General features: G+C 43.2%; 1 protein-coding gene across 6 annotated transcripts in view; it reads right to left on the bottom strand.

Moving 5' to 3' along the window:
- Window positions 1–1,253: 1,253 nt before the first annotated feature.
- The window catches only part of B4GALT5 (beta-1,4-galactosyltransferase 5), a 122,815-nt gene continuing 102,525 nt past the window's right edge, over window positions 1,254–21,543 (bottom strand). For all 6 annotated transcript variants that reach the window (XM_064496996.1, XM_064496995.1, XM_064496994.1 and 3 more), the window contains 8 exons: window positions 20,902–21,036; window positions 12,086–12,199; window positions 10,985–11,109; window positions 9,790–9,906; window positions 8,836–9,023; window positions 7,973–8,095; window positions 5,339–5,440; window positions 1,254–4,398 (listed from right to left, as the gene is read on the bottom strand). In XM_064496996.1, coding sequence (XP_064353066.1) covers window positions 4,251–4,398; window positions 5,339–5,440; window positions 7,973–8,095; window positions 8,836–9,023; window positions 9,790–9,906; window positions 10,985–11,109; window positions 12,086–12,199; window positions 20,902–21,019 — 1,035 coding nt within the window. In that variant the 5' untranslated portion in view covers window positions 21,020–21,036 and the 3' untranslated portion in view covers window positions 1,254–4,250. The remainder of the gene's footprint in view (window positions 4,399–5,338; window positions 5,441–7,972; window positions 8,096–8,835; window positions 9,024–9,789; window positions 9,907–10,984; window positions 11,110–12,085; window positions 12,200–20,901; window positions 21,037–21,543) is intronic.

Raw genomic sequence — 21,543 nt, 5'->3', positions numbered from 1 at the left:
TCCACTTTTAGATCTTCATTTATCTCCTACCCCAGAGACTCACAAACTCATCCATAGCCCCAATCATTCCTTTGAGTCCCCAAACCAAAACATGTACAACGGCCTGTTTGCTATTTCTGCTTGGTTGTTTCAAGTCCCTGAACTCAACACACTCACCTCTGATCTCACGATGTTCCCCATGAACCTGGTCCAATTCCAGTGCCCTCGTCCCATGAAAATGACCTTGCCATCTGTACAAGTGGGGAAGCCAGAAGCTTAGTGGATTTCTCCATTCCAACAGCAATCAGTGCCCAGGTCCTGTATCACCCCTGAATCCCCGCCGTCACCCCTGAATCCCCGCCGTCACCTCTCCTCCGTACGGACACCATGCCCCTCCCCATGACTGCATTCACCTGACTAGTCCCCCTACTTCTCCTTCGCTTCTCTACAGTCCCCCACTTCTCCCTGCAGCCAGACAGCTACTCAAATTACTTCCTAATCCCATCATACACAGACATACCTCCTGGAAACTCTAGAACCCATTGCTCTAAAGATAAAACCCAAACTCTTATCTTGACCCACAGAGCCCTGCATTGCATGGTCTGGCTCCGTGCATCTCCCCAGCATCACAGTGCCCCGTGCACCCCTCTGCCTCCCCACTCCCTCATTACTGGCTTTCTGTCCCTGCAGCTCCCTGTTCATCTCCCCTCAGCTTCCCCACCGCCCCTCAGGGATGCCTTCCCTACCAGGCACTCATGGCCTGTGGTTCTCTCCTTTACAGAGCGTATAGGGGTTGTAATTTGAAATCATACCCCCGTCTGGGAGTGCTGGAGAAAAGGACCATAAGCTTTATCAGGCCACTGGCCCTCTCTCATTTCACTCATCATATCCCCAGTACCTGCGCACAGAGCAATGTGAGTGGTGAGCATTCAACAAGAAGAAGCCATGATTATAATCTCCAAGTGGAATCAGGCAGATGGCAAACTCTGGACTGGCCCCGGAGGACTGGAGGCAAACGCCATCCACCTTCACTGCCCGGCCCTGCCCAAGTGTCTTACTCGACTTGATGGGCATCACCTGGGCCAATTATTGAAAGAAGACCCAAGCGTAGGGGGATGCCCGGTAGCTCTGTGGGGTTCAAATCAGCAGCGTTTTTCACTCAACTGTTCTGACTGCGGGGACAGGCGGGCACTGTTCCTCTCAGGACCACGCTGAGGTCAGCCCAGCAAAGTGGAAGCCAAACTGTCCCAGACAAAGAGAGACGACCATCAACGTTTAGTTCTTGAATATGTATTTTTTACTGAAAAAATCATTCATAAATTAACATACAAAAATGTACAAACACATGAGTAAATAATGTAATGACAAAGGACTATTTTTTTTTTGTGAAAAGTGTTTTTAAAACATCTTTAGATTTCAGTGCAAAAATGTACCCCTGGCACCTCTGAAAACATAAGAGCAAGCTCAAAAAACCGTAGTGATGGAAATAAGCTAGCTACGTTCAATGCCATCGTCAACGGTGAGTGGATACAATCAGTACGCGTGGCTGGCGCTTAGCTATTAACGTCTGCGGTAGAGGAGCTCTCACAAGAGTCCCTCTAATGTCGAAATGACTATTTTTGCAGATAACTGCCCCCCCCCCGGCAAAAAAACATTATGAAAGGAGAAACTTTTCCCTGCACCCAGCAAAGACAAGACTGATTTAAGGGGTCATCCATCGGTAGCCTTAAAGAATTTCAGCTGCCAAAATATGCACAAGGTCACACGTGGTTCTTATTGTTTTTGTTTTTTTTAACATGAGAATTTTACGATATTAACAGCACACAGACCTGGCTGTGTTTTCGGCTTTTACGTTTCCCCACATGATACCCAGCTCCGTTGATAAATGACTGACGTGCACAGTGAGAGATTTCACACGGATAAAACAGTCTCACACATGATTGCAAGGTGATTTAAGTGACCCCACTTCGAGCGGTGGACAGAGACTTTTCTTTTTGTCCTCAAATCAGCATTTTCTTTTTCAAATCAGGTGTCAGCCTTTTGCCGACATTTTGTTCTTGGTGGTAAATATGTTAATGAAAAGCTTCAAACAAGATCATTTTACAACCCTGCTGAGTATACACACGTCATCCTTGACCAAGAATTAGTCTGTCCTGGCAAATTCTTCCAAATGACATCATAGTTTTGTCACATTGAAAAGCAGCTCACAGCCCTCAGAGAGGAGGCAAGGCCCACACGCAGGCCTGGGAGTGTGCGGAGGAAAGGGGGAAAGAAATCTTTATTGCTCTATGCACCATGTGGCAAAGGAAAGCCAGAAAGAACTTGTGTGTCGTGTTCCCTCATGAAGGGCTTTTAAAGCATGAAATGCTCAAAACTCTTTTTAAAACGTTATGATACAACTTACCAGCGTATTCAAGGACTGGAGTCCGCCCTCTCATATGAGCCGATAAGAGCTTTGCAATGCATTTTCTAAATAGCACTCTACTCTTCAAAAGGACAAAAACACAACAAAAAACAAGGCCTGGCCAATCACTCCCACAGCTTGTGGGGATCATATGTCCGTGGAACCAACACATGCAACGGAAAGAACCCCAACCCGCGTGTATGTACAGGAATACCGCCCCTACACTCACGTCCATGTAAACCATGAAAATCAAGGAAGTTGAAGGCAAACAAGGCAATTAAAAAAAATATGAAGTACTCTTCAGAAAGCACTCCTAATCACAATATATAAATACGCTCTATGGAAAAGGAAGGGGGGAAACTGGCATTTTTCAGAATTCTACAGAAGCCGAAAGGGGACTGAGTTGAGGGGTTTGGCTCAGGGGAAAACAGAGGCACAGATTCAAATGCAATTCAGAATCTGACTTCAAAAAGCACATGGGGGTGTGAACAGAGCACGTGGGCTCTTGCATTGGGCAGCTTTGTTAGTCTAATTCCAAAGCTTTCATTTGGTCTAACCTGGATCTCAGCTGGCCCATGATACATAAGGGTCCCATGCTCCATGGCTGAATTCTTCGTAATTCAGTTGCTCATTATTCTATGTACCAGTTCATAATGTTGACAAAGAATCTTTCCAGAAACCAAAAAAAAAAAAGGGAAATATTCAGAGGAATCACTGAAGTTGGTTGGTAATTTAGGCACAGACTTCAGGAACCGTGGCCAAGTTCCACAAGAGGGAGGGAGGGAGGGAAGGAGGGAAAATCCAACATCCACACTCTCTCTTTACGGCGATGAAGGGACAGACAAAGCCCAGAGATCCAGCGGCTGTGCACGGTGGGCCCACCTGAAGGGTTTGCTTTGAGCAGGAGAGCGGTGTTCTAACACATTAGCTTCCTGTTCGGCAAAAGACCGGGATGAGGGTGCACGTGCCCAGCAAGGAAGAGAGAATCCAGAGCCAAAGCCAGGAGCAAGAATTTTGGAAACAGGGACGGGAGGGGAAGAAGTTAGCTACCAGTGACAAAGACTGGACCATTTCGTTCTTTTGTGACATGCTCTATATCCACTCCCTCCCAAAGTGACAGCAATTTGGGACATGATTTTCTTCCATTTTAGCTGAGTTCCTGCATCTGTCAAACAAATATGTGATTTAACGTACAAATCCTCGGTTTGAATTAGAGCCAGCTATAAAATTAAATTTTAAAAAGGCATTTTACACGGCTTATTTACAATGATACTTCTTCAAGAAGTGATTGTTACATGTCTATTTATCTTCCCCAGCCCCTCCCCTCCACCCTCAGTCCCCACCCAAAGCAGGTAATTTATTGTTTTGTTTTGTTTTGTTTTGTTTTTAAATGAAACCAAAGAGACCACCAGAGATGTAGAAGAATGGTGTGTGGAGTTTCATTTTCTCTTCCTAAAACACAGCTGCCCGGTGGTGGGTTGGCCTCCTTGCTCTGAAGGCCAGGAGGCTCCAGCAGCCATTCGCAGGAAGAGGCTCGGCAGCAGGACCGTGGCAGGTCACAGCTCTGGTCCTGGAGATTGTGGCCGAGGTGGGACGCGGGGGTAGGAGACGGGCAGGAGAGCAGCAGGACAGACGTCTGTCTTGTGAAAAGAGAAAGTCAGTTCCTGGGCTGAGTCCCTCAACCCCAGCGGGTCCAAATGGTGAAGGCGTTTTGTGCGTGTACTCTGTTCACATTTTTCCCTTGAACCCTGTGATCCTTCATTAGTCACTGGATTTCTGTTCTCTTCCTCTGCGGAGCCCTGAGACGTGTCGTCAGGCTGCTTTCTTGGTGGCGGCGGGTGAAGCAAACATGTATTTCCTCCTCCCCTCAGTACTCGGTCACCTGAGCCAGCTCGGGTGTCAAGTTGACAGTGATGTTTTTATACAAGGCGTCGTACGTGATGTTTGCAAAGTAGTTCAAGTTGTTGAGGCCGTCCAGTCCTTGCCGCTCTTTGGATTTCCTCAGCAGAGCATACCTGTTTAAGCAGAAAAAAGAATGGTGGCTCTGAGCGAGGGTCCAAGCTCCCTAGAACGGAGACGGAGCTGGGGAGACCACAGGAGGGGGCATGACCCAAGGCGGTGCTTCTGCGCCCTGTGGAGGGCGACTGGCGGTTCAGCGCCTCCAGGCTAAACGTCATCATTAGAACTAGAAACACCTCCTGTTTCGTGCCAGGTGCATTACTCACCACACTATTTCATGTAATGCACCTGCCCCTTAGCAAACAAGGAAACCAAGGCTTGTGATATTAACTGGCGTGCCCAAGACCACAGAGTGGGGAAGTGGAAAGTAAGCTATAAAATACATCAGATGAGAAAGTTCAGAGTCTGCATTCAGTGCCCTCTTATGCCCATGAAAACAGAGTTCACGCAGTCAGATCGGCTGTCTAGGGAACCGCCCTTCCCGCAATGAGCAAAAGACAGAGCCACTGGTGAGAATGCAGAGCACGCTCCTGCCACACGCCCCAGTCGGCCCGATTGATTGAAGGTGCAGAGGGTAATAAAGCAGCTGCAACCATACCAACAGATGCTCAGGGACACCCTCTCAGAACCAGAGCTTGCAGAGACGGCGCCAACTCTTTGTCAGGTGACTGGGAGTTACACAGAGACCTTGACCCAAGTGGATCTTTTCCCAAATCCCTGAAGGCAACAGAGGAGACTGCAAAGCTTCAGGTGTAGAAAGAGTGGTTCCCTTCCAAGATCTTACTATCAAAATTTTCACCAATAGTTTGATTTCGCCCCCAAACTCCCACCGCCCAGTTAAATTCAGATATAGGTAGGAACTCTAAAACAGCTGTCTGAACAAGACCTTGGGGAGGGGAGAGGTGGGGAGCAAAACCAGGGGCTGTAATGCTGTGGGACACCTGGAAACGCAAAGTATAGAGGATATTTGTATGAGGGATAAACAAGTGCACTAACCTTCCAAGAAATTGCACTTCTCCTCGATGGTGATAAGGAATGGACTTGTACTTCCCAGTGTCCCCTTCCGGCCGGCTCACAGAATAGCCTGCATTCTGTACTCTGTCCAAGACGAAGAGAATGAGCTTTTAGGTAAAACGACCAAGTCCTGTAGGTGAACAAACCTATGCCGAACTGAGGAACCCCAAGCTGGAAAACAGAATCTCTTCTGCAGCTAAATATTCAAATCGCCTACCCTCTGGAAAAGTTCAGGGTTTTAAAAAAGAAGTCTACAATACAAAAAAGTTTTGAAAAAGAGAAAAAAATTCAAAATTCAAAAAGAAACTCAGAATGCCTGAGGTCTGATGTAGGGTCTCAGTGACCCGTGTGCATCCCACGCAGATGCGTACACACGCTCCCTTTGGGCTGGCCTGTTTGGGGTCCTAGCAAAAACACGTTCTCACTGGTGGGTACCACTTCCTCTTCCACATCCTACTACAGAGCGAGTCAGCAAAGCCAGTCACCATGTGTTCTCCCTAATTAGGGAGAACTTATGTCTCCAAGCGCCTCCCCCCTCACCACAGAGATGAATTAACTTATATGACATCCTCTGATCTAGATGTAAAACTTCACAATTTATGAAAAGTCTCTATGAGGGAAGGAGAATTTAAAGAAAGTGTTCAGGATATTTATTCTTAATATGAGAAAGATAAGACTTCCAAGCTGGGTTTACTGGAAACTTGATGGGGCTCCAAGAAATACTAATACATGGTGGCAGGCTTATTTATGTGGAATTTGTGATCATTTCTTTATTTTAAAACTGTAGGGGGAATATTATTTCAACATCTTCCTTGACTCCAAATTATACTCTCATTTTGTTACACAGACATCCCTCAGTCTCCAGGTTGTGGGGTCTGGTTCCAGCACCCACCTGGCAGATACCAAAATCTGTGGATGCTCAAGTCCCTTAAGTAAAATGCATACTTTCTACTTAACCTACACACATCCTCTAGGATACCTTAAAATCATCTCTAGATTACTTATAATTCCTAATACAATGCTATGTAAACAGCTGCCAGTGTGTGGCAAATTCAAGTTTTGTTTTTTGGGACTTTCTAGAATTTTCATTTATTTATTTATTTTTTTGAGCCATAGTTGAGTGAATCCTTCAGTTCAGAACCCGTGGATATGGAGGGCTGACTGTGTGAAGATATGTTCTCACTCTCATTTGATAAATATATACATGGAATGCCTACTGTATGCCTGGAATTGTGCAGGGTGCTGGGGAAAACCAGCCACAAGTTCCTGCACCAAGGGACTCCTTGCTGAGCTAGGGAGAGTAAAGTGAGAACCATGACAGATGTTGTGGGAGAGCACAAATAGATTCAAAACCAGTCAAACCAGTTAAATGTATGGAAAAGCTGTTCTTCATCACTAGGTTCCTAAGAAACCCAAATTAAAAGGATGAGATGCCATTTTTACCTTATCAGATTGAGAAAGAATTATCTGGAGGTGCTTTGCCTAACAGTAGCCACAAGCTACATGTAGCTACTGAAGGGCTGAAGTGTGGCAAAATTTCAAAAGGCTGTTTATATCCAATGTTAGTGGTGGTGTAAGAAAATGTGTACATTAATGAACTGTTGGTTGGAATCTTTTTGTAATCTTTCCTGGGGGAAAATTTGGCAATAACTATCAAAATTTTAAAGTGCATTTACTTCTTGACTCTGCACTTCCACAGCTAGGAATTTAATCTAAAGAAATATTTGCACATGTGAACAAAAGATGTTCAAAATTAAACAATGTTCATTGACAGGAGAGGATTAAAATAAATTATTGTCTAACTACATAAAGAAGTACCATGCACTGTTAAAAACAATGAAGTGCCTCTCTTCTTTATTAACATGGAGGGGATGTGTCTGGGTTGTTTATGTATGAATAGAAAGAAGTAAATAGAAAGAAACAGCTTGTTCAAATGGCTACTTCCTGGGAAGGAAACAGGGTAACAGCAGGGGTTAAGACATACCCTTTGCTTTATACACCTTTGTATTGTCTGAATTTCTACCAGCAAGTATTATTTCGTATTGACAACAAACACATCTTTTCTTTTTTTTAAAAGCTGAGCTAGAAAGTGGATACAAGGTAGAAACTCTTTCGGTTATTTTGTTTCTTTACTGTGTTAAAAATGCTAGTTGACGCTACTCACACACAGCATTGTTCTCACCAACATGTATAACACAAGCCTCATCTGAGGGCATGGATAAATCCGTGCACACATAACTAACATCTGCCCTCTGGTTTGGGGAGGTTTCAGTGAAATGTACTGTATGAGTGTAAAACACACACCAGATTTTTTTTTTTTTTGAAGATCTAGTAAGAAAAAAATGAATGCAAAATATCTCATTAACATTTTATACTGATTACATGCTGAAATGGTTTATACTGATTATGTTGAGATTATTTTGGATATACTGTGATAATAAAAATACTTTAATGATTACATCTAATATAATAAATTGATTTCACCTTTTTTTTTTTTAAATGTGGCTGCTAGAACACTGAAAATCACATACATGGCTTAATGCATCATATTCTTATTAGACAGTGCTGGTCTGGAGAGTCTAGCATTTCTAGGAGACACCAGAAGAAGGGTAGTACCTGTTCCACAGGTCGTCATCTTCTCCACCCCAACCCCAGAAAGCATTAGGAAAGCCATTGATTTTCCGAAACTGTTCCACTGTTAAGCCGCTCACTCCGCCAAAGAACTCAGTGTAAGGAAGCCTAAAAGGAGATGTACAGCATCAATGATCTGTGCATTAAAGGGTGGTTTTTTCCCCAGAACAGGCCATCTCACTGAAGAACTGAGTCTTAAGTAAAACAATACTTTCTGTGCTACTGCCCTGAACCATCTGAGATTGCTTCCTCGGGCTGAGATGCATCAACCTGAGTAGCTAATTGAACTTCTTTCTAATTGCTTTTTTTTTTTTAATAACAGCTTTATTGAGACAGAATTGACATACCACATAATTCACCCATTTAAAGTATATAATGCAATGGTTTTAGTATATTCAGGGAGTTGTGCAACTATGACCACAATGAATTTTAGTTAATTTCGTCAACCCCCTGAAAGAAGCCTTGCCTTGCACCCACCATTAGCAGTCACTGCTCATTTCTTCCTTCTCCCCTCAACCCTGTGCAACCACTAGTCTCCTTTCTGTCTCTACAGATTTGCCGATTCTGGACATTTCATATAAATGGAATCATACAGTATGTGGTCTTTTGTAGCTACTTTTTTTCACTGGACATAATGTTTTCAAAGTTCATCCATGTTGTCACACATATCTGTACTTCATTCTTTTTTATTGCCAAACAGTATTTACTCCACAGTGTGGATATACCACACGTTGTTTGTGCACTCATCAGTTGACTGACATTCAGGCTGGTGCTAATTGGATTTTGCCATCTCTGCATCTCTCACCATCCTTTTAGAGTTAACCTCTTCAACAGGAAATGATACTCACAGATACATATATTTATCCAGTTTAGTTGCAAAGTGCCTTGGCATCTGTCCACATCCGTAATAGTTACGATCACTTTCTGGTATATGATCCACGTCATGAAAAATAAGACAGTCCCAGTCCAAGTCCTTCATTGCTTCTTGAAAACCGACGTTAAATAGCATGGCTCGATTAAAGGGGTGGGTGCCAACCTAAAACAAGCAGAACTTTATTTATTGGGGGTGGGGGTAATTAGGTTGGTTTATTTGTTTGTTTATTTTTAGGTGGCAATACTGGGGATTGAACTCAGGACCCTGTGCTTGCCAAGCATACACTCTAACACTGAGTTACACCCTCCTCGCCCCAGAACTTTATGTTTAAAAGGACTCTTGGAGCACAGTCTTTGCCATCTCAGCCTGCCTGAAGGAGTTTATTGAGAGCTCACTGAGCCAGAAGCAAGGTGGGTCCAGCCTGGCTTATCAATGACTCACAATCACTTGGCTTCTGGTCTTGATTGCCTCAGAAAAAAAAGGGGCGATAATGACAGACCAAAGCTCTTCTCTCCCAGGGCCGCTGTAAAGGCAGACAGTCAGCCACACAACAGTATTTAGAAGAATTCCCAGGCCCATAAACGGAAGGAAGAACAACACTGCCATTTTCTACCTGTGGCTCCTGATCTTAAGGGGAATTTCCTGGGTTTGGAGCCTAAAGACACCACCCAAAGCGGCTCTAGCAAAACCAGTACACAAGAGGCCTTTGCTCAAGGGTAAACAAGGTTCCACCCGGCACTCAAATCTGCCGAAACTGAGCAACATCTCAAACCAGGGGCACAGATCGCTCTCTGGTCCCCTCCCCGTTGCACGGGGCCTCAATCATGAGATTTCAGTTTTCCTGGCTCTTTACATCGAAAATAGATTAGCTTGAAGCATTCCAAACTGCTGTCTCAGAAGAAAGAACAGGGAAGAAAGGACCACTCACTTGCTCCACCACATAAAATGCAAACCGCAGGCGCTGGCGCTGAAGCATGGGAATCAGGTGTCGGAGCAGGACTGGGAGATGCTCGTGCCGGTTCCGGAAAGGGATGAGGATGGCCACCTGCAGGGGGGTCACAGCAAAAGAGGCCACCTTGTTAGTCCCCTCAACTGTCGCTTTATGGTAAGGCACTCCTGCAGAATCAGGGACCAGCTCTTGGGGAGTTCTGGGAGCTGCCTTGTCCTCAGCTTCTCAAAATGAAGACTTGTGTTGGCAAGTCCACCCTTGGAAGTAAGTGGACCTCGTTCTTACATGCACCACACCATGTACACAGAGGGCCTGAGGATGAATTCAAGACCACAGCCCAGAGGAAGACAAACATTCTACACTGTGACCCAGTACACAAATATATCCATAGAGAAAGAAACACATAACTAAAACACACTTTGCAAAACAGAACTTCCCCTTAAAACGTGCAATGCATTTACACACACGCGCGTGCACACACACACACATATTTTTTAATGCTGGTCATTAAATTGGTTTTACATCCCAGTGGTAAGTTGGAAACACTAAGCTGTTCCAGATATGCTTTGATCATTGCTGTACCACAGCAGCTCACAGGGCTGGCACAGAACAAGCACTTCACTAAATACTTGTTGAAAGAATGGACTTAAGCCAGTGTTATAACCTTGACTGAGCCACACTACTGATGTCTCCTGGCTACAGTCACACAGAAAAATACTGAACAATTCTCAGTGTCAGGCTAGATACAACAGCAGCTGAACGTCTCAAGGAGGAAGGAGGAAAGCTGCTGAGCCTGGGGCCAATTCCACTTTTTATTCCACTGAACTCGTGGCAACAATGCCAAATAAGGCACGAAACACTGAATTTGTGAAGATGGCTTCTGCAAATGTGTCACAAGAGACCTACCACCCCCTGCCCACTCTGCCTAGCCAAAATTCCTGTAAAGGAAGAGAAAGGGTCCTGCTCAGTCACCAGAACAATGAGAACGTCTGTGGCTGCAGAAGAGTCCTTGGGGAAACCCATTCCAAAATGTTCCCATCAAATGCATATTCTTTGCATTAAGTAGTAAGTAGGGTGCAAATTACAAAATGTCATGGTGAAACCCAGGGTAATTCAGATGATGGCAAGTCCCAGGTAGGCTCCCCAGCATTTGGGGTCTGGCCTCGCCCCCTACCTTCCATCGAGGCAAGCAATCAGACGGCTTCCAGTGACCTCCGAGCTTGATGGCTGGGTCTTTAGAGAACATTTCATGGATGGCATCCATTCCAATTTCACTCATGTTTATGTCTATTGGGCCCTCTGAACAGAGAGGGAGAAAAATACTAATTAAGAGGCCAGAAAATGTAGATTCTTTCTCCTATGTTCAGGGTTTTCATCTCGGAAGCAGTTCAATGGTTTTTCAGCAGGTTGTGTTTTTATCAGGGGTGGGGGCCCCTTCCTCCGCTTTCCAACTCATGGCGTTTCAGTTCGTAACTATTACTGGGCAAAGCAGCGAATCAAGAAATTAAGACTTCAGAGTTCTGCTTCTGCCAAGGGTGTAGAAAGAAATTAAGACTTAAGTACAACAGCAGCTGAACGTCTCAAGGAGGAAGGAGGAAAGGAGCTGAGCCTGGGGCCAACTCCATGTGCTCCTGAGGCAAGTAGAGACACACTGTCCCAATTCACTGATCAGTGACCCCCAACTAGTCACGTCCAAACTAAGAACACTCAACATTTCTGACTCAAGTCAAGAAGAGGAACCATCCAAGGAGCCCCAAAGTACAGAAAAGGCATAACAGTGCAGTGCCATTGCTTTAGATTACATATGAGACTCCAGGCAGGAAAGGAATGGAAAGGGGAGGGGAGGGAAAGAAGAGAAAGAGAAAGAAAAGATCCCAGAATTTTTTTTTAACCAGCACTTTGTTAGGAAAATAACTTCCCTCATGTCAAACAAGTTATAATCAGTGTGAGATTTATACTAACAAAGCTGACTGGCCACACTTTCTCTAGGACATCCTAACAGACCCCAAGTTACACAGGAGGGGCATGTGCATAGTAAAGAGTGAAAAATGTGGTCAAAAATGGCACCAAGAACACAGGCAACCCTGGGGAAGGGCTGAAAGAAGAGCCAGGGCACAAGTATCTTTCATAATCCCTGTTTTCAAGGGCCGGGAGATGTTTATAATCACTGTGTAAGTGGACACAGTGATCAAGAACATCCTCCCATTTATTTTATTCAAATAAAAGGACACAATAGTTTTAAAAGCAGAGGAAGATAAGCAAGAGTTCTACTCACTCATGGAAGGGAGCCTTTCGGGGCAGGTATGGTTTGCAAAGTACGTGAAGTCTTCAGGAAGAAAAGTCGTGGTTTGTAGGAAGGTTTCGCTGTGATTCAAGTCAAGAGGATAATCTAGAGACGTAAGGAAAAAAGGCAGCTCAGATCGGTACGTCATCACTTCTGCAGTTCTTAGATGCCGAACTGTTTTTCTCAGATATCTTTTGTGGAGGCAGGATGCTGGCCTAGCTCTTTCCTGTAGCTAAAATTTGAACCCATCAATAAAAATGTTAACCAGGTGATACTTTTTTAAAAAAAATTTGTATTGAGGTATAGTCAGTTTACAAGGTTGTGTCAATTTCGTATGACACTATTTTAACCAGTGTTTGTATTCTTCCTGCTACTATAGCTTTATATGCAGTTTACAACAAATAACCCTACAAGGTAATGGAAAAAACAGCGCCTCCTGTCTTTCTCTAAAGGAACAGTTTTCACTTCTTTTAGCCAAATACCTTCATATTTACTTTCATCAGCCTTTTTTTTTTTGAGCATAATGTTTAATGTAAGGTAACAGTGGATTGGCAGGCAGAGCTGGTACAAGTCAATCTTGATGATTCCGTTTTAGGTCTATTTGCTGACCTCTCACTATGAGGCATGACGATTTCACTCCCCTCCTCCCTCACCCCCACCACACACATACCCTTTCCATCTTCCAGCCTCCCGATAGTCAAACATGATAACTGCAGTTAGGATAATCTTCAGTATTTTACATTATGACAATTCAGTAAGTACTGAAAAATATGGGAAGTTATGACTCTTCCTTTCCTGCATATTTTTTTTCCCTACAGTGACTGTCTTGTTTTCCTGTTTGCCTAGTTCTATGTGGAGTAGTGACAGCTCAACACCAGGCCCCGTGTGACCTCATTTCCCCTTAAGAGTCACAGGCATCAGGTCTTTCCTCAGCTTCATCTTCCCCACGGCCCAGCACCTCCCATCCCGCTCCGATGGGGACGGGCTTTCCTCTGAGCCTGATGGACACACGCTGTTCTTGGACACTCCCCCCCGCCCCCAACTCCTTGGAGGCCTGGAGAGTCCCTCCATTTCCCTACAGCAGTGAACCTCATTTTTCCTAAGTTCAATTTCTCCCTTTTTCCTCACTTGGTAGAACACACGTGTCCAGTGGATTCCTGAGAAGGGGGAATGGGAAAGTGACTTTGAAACCCTGTATATCTGATTGCTTTTATTCCTCCTCAGTTAACACACACATTGGTTAGTTTTACAGAATTCTAGGCTGGAAATAACTTTTCTCTAGAACTGTAGTGCTATCCCACTGCCTCCTAGATTCCCCTGTGCCTGTTAAGTTTGAAGCCTTTCCAATTCCTGATCTTTGTTAACGGTGACAGAAATTCTTTCTGGAAGCGTAAAGAACGTTCTCTTTGTGTGGGAAATTTCACATTGGTGTGCCGTGCTGAGGCTCAATTTTCACGCACTGTGTTGAATATTTGGTGAGTCTTTAAAGTCTGGAAATTCATGTCCTCTTCTTCTAGACTTTTGGGATGGGGAGGAGGTACTATTGTGCTGAAGACCTCTTCCCTTCGGTATTCTGTGCTCTTTTTCTGGGAAACCAAAACATGATTTAGATGTTGGACCTCCCAGTCCTATAATTTTCTCTCTTTTCTGACTTCCCATCTTGCCATTTTTCTGCTCTCTCTTCCCTGATGTTCCCTCAGTTTTTCCCAGCCCTTCTTTTAATTATCATGACTGCTATTATATTTTTTGTTTCAAAGACTCCCTTTGATTTTCCCTATGTTCATTTTTTATAATATCTGGTTTCATGATTGGAATCCTTCTTCTCTTACCCTTGAGAACATATGTGATAGTTAATTAAGTTCCCTCCTCCCAGAAGTCTGTTTCTTCTAATTTGCTGCTTCTTGTTTGTTTTGATCTCTAGCACAGTGATCCTTGGCCATCTGCTAATATTTAAGAGGGAGGCACTAATCAACTAACTGGAAGGGTTTGGACAGAGGTTCTTCATTGTAGGGTGTTCTGGCCAGAAGTTTGGTTTGGAAACCTCCAGTGTCAATATCTTTGCGTCTTTCCTCTTGCTCCAGTCTGGTTCCCCAGAGAAGTCTGTTTTAATCTCTTGCCAGAATGGTACAGTCTTTGCTGCAAGCATCCTAAAATTGAGGAGGAGGAAAGGCTGGGGCACCCTAAACCAAGCCAGGTGTCCCCAGTTGAGTGACCCTCTGTTTTACCATCTCTGGAAGTTATTAAGCCTCCAGTATTTTGCCAAGACAGGGAAAGGAATCTGGGCATCTGACTGCTTTTTAAATAGTTTTCAATCAACCTTTATCTCAGTTGCCATCTTTACTCATATCTTCAAAAATATTTGATATTGCTAATTCCTGAGCTTCTGAGGGATTTTGGGCTACAAACTGGGGCGATTGTTGGTTTTCCCTGCTGTCAAATTAGCAGTCAGTTTTCTTGGGTCTGTTAAGTCCTTTATCACTAGTCCATCTGCTTCCCAATGTCCACAATTTTCTACTGTGGTCTCCTTTCTTATCCTCTTTAGGTTTTGTTTTGTTTTTTTTTTTTTAACTTTTTTTAAATAGGGGTATTGGGGATTGAACCTAGGACCTCATGCATGCTAAGCACGTGCTCTACCACTGAGCTATTATTACCCTCCCTCTTTGTTCTCTTCATTTTTAAGGGTTTATATCATTAATCACACACACACACACACCTCTTTACTATCGTTTTAGTTTTAAGAGTGTGAAGCAGGTGTCTTTTATTCCTCGGGGACTCTATGAAGGGAGCTGTCCAACCTCTTTACCTTTTTACAGATAAAGAAAGTGAGGCACCGTCTACACAGCTCGTACAAGGAGACTTGGCTAGTGCATGACAGAGACCCAGCTAAACTCTGGGCTAGTATCTTTCCATTACACTGCACTGTTTTTTCAGAGTATTAAAATCTCTTTCACCAGTCCTTTTGGATTCATGCTGATTCTATGAAAATTAAAACTTCTTATTCAAATTCACTCTGCACCCTGGAATTCTAGAATCTTCTACTCAGATTTTTTTTTTTAAAGCACTACGAGAGGGTTTCCAAGCATCAAATGGCTAATACAGTGAATCCTTTTATATAGATGCATGGCTGTCTATTCTAGAAGGTACTCAGAGGACAAAACTCAATGACAGGCGACTTGAAGAGAATTTTAAATATCTTAACAGGGAGGAAAGGAACAGAATGCTTTCTGTCCTTTTTAGTTGTAGCTTTCCTGAAAACCAGTAAGCCTGCATTCATATAAAGACATAAGCCATGTCAGCATTAACACTAAAGGTAAAACTACATTTACACAGAAGTTTTGCCCAAAGTCCTTAGTTCACAAATGCAAACCTATCTAACCCAAGTTGAGCCTCTTCTGAAGATATTAGCACTTCAAAAAGCTATGTCAAGAACCTCCAAAACTAATCATTACTCTTGAAGATTCTGATTTTGCTCCTTAATTATACAGATATATGTATTTTTTGGTACATAAAATGATTCTCTTTAAGAAAGAAAATTAGTAGTTTTCATGTGTACTAGGAAACATGTATGTTTGTGACATGCACATGTGGAGGGAGAAGCTGGTTAGAAACAGCATCACAGTAACTACATTTGCCTAGAAGGCAAAGAAATCCCCAGAGGCATTATAATAAGCATTTTCATAAGCAAATCAACAAAAACAATAATAATTCTAGGCAATGACAGAACCAAACTTTAGAGCTACAAGCTAAACAGGAAACAAGTAAAAAAAAATGTCTGGGAGAGGAGACAAGACACTTTTCTAACCTTAATGATCCTACTTTGGGGGTTTGTCTGAAGACACAGAAAAATTCCTTTCCACTTCCTTCCAACACTGATTCAGATAATAAGCCTGGTGGCAGCATGAAATAAACACCACTTATTTTTCCCTTCTGATTACCAAATTAATAGTCATTAAAAAAAAAAAGAAAGAAAACCTCAAAATCACAACTCCTGAGTGAAAGTCCTCCATAACCTTGCCCTACACCTTGGGAGAACCACCCTCCAAACCCTAATTTCTTTATTTCTAATTTTAAATTCTTTACATAAAAACTTGAAATCTACTTCCTCGCTAGCAGTAGGAGCCTTTCAAAGTGGAAGAGGCAGAGGAGATAAACTGCTCACGACCTGGTAACAGCTGTGCCTGGCTGCTGCGGGCTCCCAGCTCTGCTCCAGCTGCTGAGACATGGGGGAGCTGCACTGCACTCTCCTCGGGGGTCCCAAACACCAACTTCCTACTCTTCTGAAGCACGACCCTGCTGAGTGGGGGAACTGCTGAGCAAAAAACCAGCTTGCTGGATTTCCAAGGCTATGGTTTTACTTTCTAATTGAAATCTAATCTATTACAAATCAGGATGTGTTCTCCCAGCAAGGGAGGTAGACGGACAAAGAGGGCAGCTGCTTTTACATCTGCCATGTGGGAAACACAACAGACATCCTTCCTACCTACAGGTTCATGCGGCCGGCTCAGTCAACTCTGCGTTACACCAGTGGTTCAGCAGCCTTGGCCACATGTTAGAATCATCTAGGAAGCTTTTAAAAATCCTAATGCCCAGGCTACAAAGTAAGAACCTCTAGGGGTGGGGTGCAGGCATTGGTATTTTGCAAAGCTCCCCAGGGGAGTCCAACGTGCACTCAGGTTGACATGGTTGCCCCAGTGTGTGGCAGTGGCAAAACTCTGCTTTCTCCCCTGTATCACCAAATCCAGCTGAGGGGGGACTAAGAAGTGCTGACCAACAGATTTCAGGAATAATCACCACTTTCCCCTCCCATTTGAGAAAAACCCAAACACCTGCCTCTCTGTTAGAAAAAAAGGAGAAATTTATATATACTAGAAAGATGTCATCAGGACAAGTATTTGTAAAATATAAAGAACTGGCATTCTTCAAGAGTTAGCATGTTTAGAGGGGAGGGTGTAACTCAAGTGGTAGAGTGCATGCTTAGCATGGGGTCAATTCCCAGTATCTTAATTTAAAAAAAAATTAAATAAATAAACATAATTTCCTCCCCCTACAAAAAAAAAAAAAAAAAAGAGAGAGAGAGAGAGAAAGAAAAAAAGAGCATGCTTATGAATAACTACCTGCTGGGAGAGCAGACATAAAGACAACCAGGGACTGAGCACCTAAAAATCAGAGGGAAAAAGGTTAAGAATATCTACCTCACTGAATATAGTACAAAGCGTACCAGCAATGACTTCTTGTTCTGTCTACAACAACAGCCCTATTTCAAAGGATGTGGGCAACAGAACATTTCTCTGAGTGTGTAACCAGAAGGGGACTGGGGCCATCAGTGTGGGGAGGTCTGTGTACATGTGTATGTGTGGACAGAGGTAAGAAATCTCCCTGTGGTTAAAATGACTAGGTAGAATGGCCCCTGGAAATTCGTGTTTAAGATGAGAAATGTCAGGCCACCCAACCACTCACCTCATTTATAAAACTATGTGGCTGGACTGGATGAACCCAGAGAATTCTCTTTTGATGGCAATACTGTTTTGAGTGCCTCCCCCCACCTGCTCACCGTGAATTCTGCAGGACTCACAGTCTCACATATCAACAGCTTTCAGTGACAAGAAGCTTCTCCAGGTCATTATTTCAGGCTTATTTCCAGGCTCACAGTCCTGATCCCCCAAAGCATACTCTTACTAGACCATTTTAGCTTTCAAGGATAAAGCAAGCTAGAATTACTTAAACAACATACCAAGCTTTTTAGCTACACTTGGCCTCACAAAAACCTCTGAATGTGGGTGTGTGCCATGGCACTTTTTCCAGGGTTAGGCAACACAGCTCACGGACTACCTCAGTCCAGGCTACTCTTACCAAACCCACGGTGCTCCCGGTGGGGGTGGCCGGGTTAGATGTGATGGTCGCCTGGCTATGTCAGCAGCTTCAGGATCCAAATACTCTCTCTGTGCTAAGCAGAAAACTACTTTGAAATGAATAAAAATAGTTGGTTTCTACTGGATAGCTTCCAATGAAATGATGCTGCTTCTTTAACACTTACTCACCAAGGAGGTGCCAGTAACATAGAAGCCAATCAAGCTGGTAATCTCGGAATTAGGTTACAACACTTAAAATGTGTTTTCTTGTTCAATCTATCTACTCACGCACTCAAAGATAATTCACTCAGTGCCTCCTATGTGCAAGGTAGTGTACAAGGTAATGAGGTTACCTTGGGAACCAGAGGTTAGCAGATCCCAACCCCACTGCTGCATCAAGTCCTGTAACTCCTACGTGCTTTGACCCCTTCATTCCTAAAGTGGGGACATGGTAGCTATCTTTCTGAGTTCTTTGAGGATTCCACACACAAGCAGTGTCCAGCATACTGTAAGATAGGCCCTAATGGCACAAACTTCCAATTTACCAGGAAAATACATACACTAAACGCAAAATGGATGATTATTCCAACCACAGCGATGCTGGGAAGACTATTTTAGTGTCTGATAATTTGAGAATAAACACACACAAATTCAAATAATAATGGGTCCCCTGATATTCCTTCCAAGGGTGCAACCTGCTCTCTGTTCAGCTTTCAGGGAATTAGTGTGATCCTGTGTTGCAAGACCAGCAGATGTGGGGATAGAGACCAGCTATGAGCCCTCTAACTCTGAGAGAAAACAGGCCACCTCACCAACTGCCCAGAGAGAAGCCCCAGCATCATCTGGCCTTGGGGAGGCACAAACACTTAGACCACACATGTTCCTTTATCCAGAGTGATACAGGGGAAAGGGCTCCGAATGGCAGTCAAAGGACTCTCTAGTTCCATCACACAACTAGACACAGGTTTAGTGTAGGACTGAGGAAAAGCCACATGACTAGCCACTCCAACACCCCCAAGATTACTTGTACATGTGAAAAATGGAAGTAACAAAAGCTAGCCTATCCAACGGAGCCATGACGGAGCCAAGTGAGACAACAAGTGTGGGGTCATCTGCAAAACCAAATGTTACATGTGATGAACTAGAAAACAAAAATGTGCTCAGCCTTCTCCCTCGACTTCCGGAATGCCAGGGATTCCTCTTCCAGGTATGGTGCAGAGCTCAGGCAGTTTGTCCTGTGAGACCACAATTTGGCTGAAAAGCTCTGAAAAGTTGATCACTTGCTCTTTGCGAACAAGAAGAAAGGAAGTACCAGAGCTTATCAGCTTGCTAACTGTAGTCCTTGGTTGCTGCTAAGTTGGCCCACACAGCAGACTGACAAATTAGGACGTGGCCAGTTCTCAGGATTTAGCTTCCCTTTCAGAGGCAATGCTTCCTCTTGAGATCCCAAGCACCACAGATTGTTGTTGTTGTTGTTGTTATTATTATTATTACTATTATTATTATTAACCCAAGCACCAATAATTCTCATTTGCAACATTTGCAGAGCAGCTACACACTCTACAGTGAGTTCTGGAAAACCTTTGAACTTACTAGAGAAAAAGAGGACTGATTAGGAGGAAAGAATATCTTTGAAAATACACATATTTTATAATACTAGGCTTGAGTGAAATCAGTAAGAAGACACAGGGAAAGCACATTAGTCCTCAGTTAAAGTCCTTAGTTAGAGAAATAAGTGGCAAATCATAAATACTTAGCAAAATGAAATCTCAGACTCTATTTTCTAAATAAAAACCATCCCTAGCCAGAGACTGGAGAAGCCCACAACAGTCCCATTTAACCATCTGGAAATACTTCCTATGTTCAATTTTTGGAAGCGTTAAAAAGGGAGACATAAAAAGACAGCTTTCTCTCAAAGGTGAGGAACTTGCTATGTATATAGCCTTTCATAAAAATAGTTAAAGTCAAAACGATGATCTGGGAACAAGTTCTTACAATACAAGCCATCTAACCTCTGTGTTCTTTTTCCCTCTTTGTATAATTAGTGCTTGTATGATAATAAAAGCTAGAGGTAAAAGTTCCAAAGACTGAGGCAGAAATGTTCACTCTTGGGTCCATCATTACTGTTTAAGCTGAACAGTCTGAAAAGCTTTCTTCAAAGCTAAATGAGTCTGACCACCAAACTCAGGCACGTAGCTGGAATTAACCCACAGGATGAAAACCGCGCCTGACGGGGGAAGGTGAATCAGGTGATCTATTCGATTTTTCTTCCAGAAGTCACTTTTATAATTTGTGGAAATTGCCCCAGATTACATGACAATTATGAAATAGAAATCTGTTAAGTTTCAACTAAAGCATTTATAAACAATGAGATGAACAAGTCCTACTGGGCTGAACAAGTTCGAGTAGTGTCCAGAGGAAGAACAGAGTTGGAGCAACTTCCCATGTGACGACTAGGGCCAAATTAGCTTTGAAAACACCGTCGACACACCACACCGCTACCACAGGCAATGCAAAAAATAAAACAAATCTCGTAACGTTCAGCCATAAAATAAGTGTAAGCCAGTCCAACCAAGCTCTGTTTTCCCTCGTTGGATGTATGGATACATTTTTTGAAATCAAATTATTTCCAGAAACAGCCTTTGTTGCTTCTGTTTTGCTGATGTCCTAAAAAATACGTGCTTAGATCTGCCTACCGAGGACAACTATAAGGAAAAAAGCAGTAGTCCTTACCTCCCGCTCTCAGAAAAGCATTATGGGTGAAAATGGCCTTAACTTACGGTCAGCAAAATGAACAAAGATTCATTTTGCAAGAGCTTCTTCTTTTAATAATGTAAAATTTATTCCCCTCTTTTACAATGCACTTTTTTTTTTTCATCAAACATAATTATTCGAACCAAATTTACCTCTCCTGGGAGGAGACATTCTGAGCAGATCACCTCTTTACTAAAAATATACCTGAGTCATTTACGCTGCTATTCCTCTTGGCATAAGCACTCCGAACCACCTGCTCGTACACCTGAGCGCCTATTGTTCTCATGTTGTCCCGGATCAGAATGCCTTGAGCTTGCATCATGAAGAGGTAGGTATTCACTGCAGAAAACAGGAGGGGAGGGGAAAAAGAGGTGAATTCAAAGGCAATCGTTCAAACAAAACACACAAAAAACCCACATCACTTTGGGTTTCTTTCCTTTTTTTTCTTTTTCAAACCTCTTTCAGCTCTAAAACCCTACAAATACCATAACTCTATTTTTCACACCAGGTTTTAAGTTTTCAGGGGACCAATGTTCCTTGAGCAGCTAAGTTGGGTTTGCGGGAATTTCTGTCCATATTTAGCAGTTTTAGAAAAACTGTAAATTAAAAAAATCATATTCCACCAGGTCTTCAAACACCTAATCTGTATTGTAGGACTGTGATGACTGGAAAGATCTTTATGGATCAATTAAGACATCATGAAAAAGATCTCTGCTCTCTTTAAGTTCACATTTGCAATACTCAACGGCTATCCTCAGAAAAAGGAAACCACTGCCTTAGATGTAGGTCTGGTCCTGGCTATCTTTTCAAAGTGGCGGACTAAGGCTCCTGCTACTTTTCTTTGCA

Source organism: Camelus dromedarius, chromosome 18, assembly GCF_036321535.1.
Source record: "Camelus dromedarius isolate mCamDro1 chromosome 18, mCamDro1.pat, whole genome shotgun sequence".
Taxonomy (NCBI): Eukaryota; Metazoa; Chordata; class Mammalia; order Artiodactyla; family Camelidae; genus Camelus; species Camelus dromedarius.
Note: the sequence above shows the minus strand (reverse complement) of the source record. Positions and strands in the feature narration are given on the sequence as shown.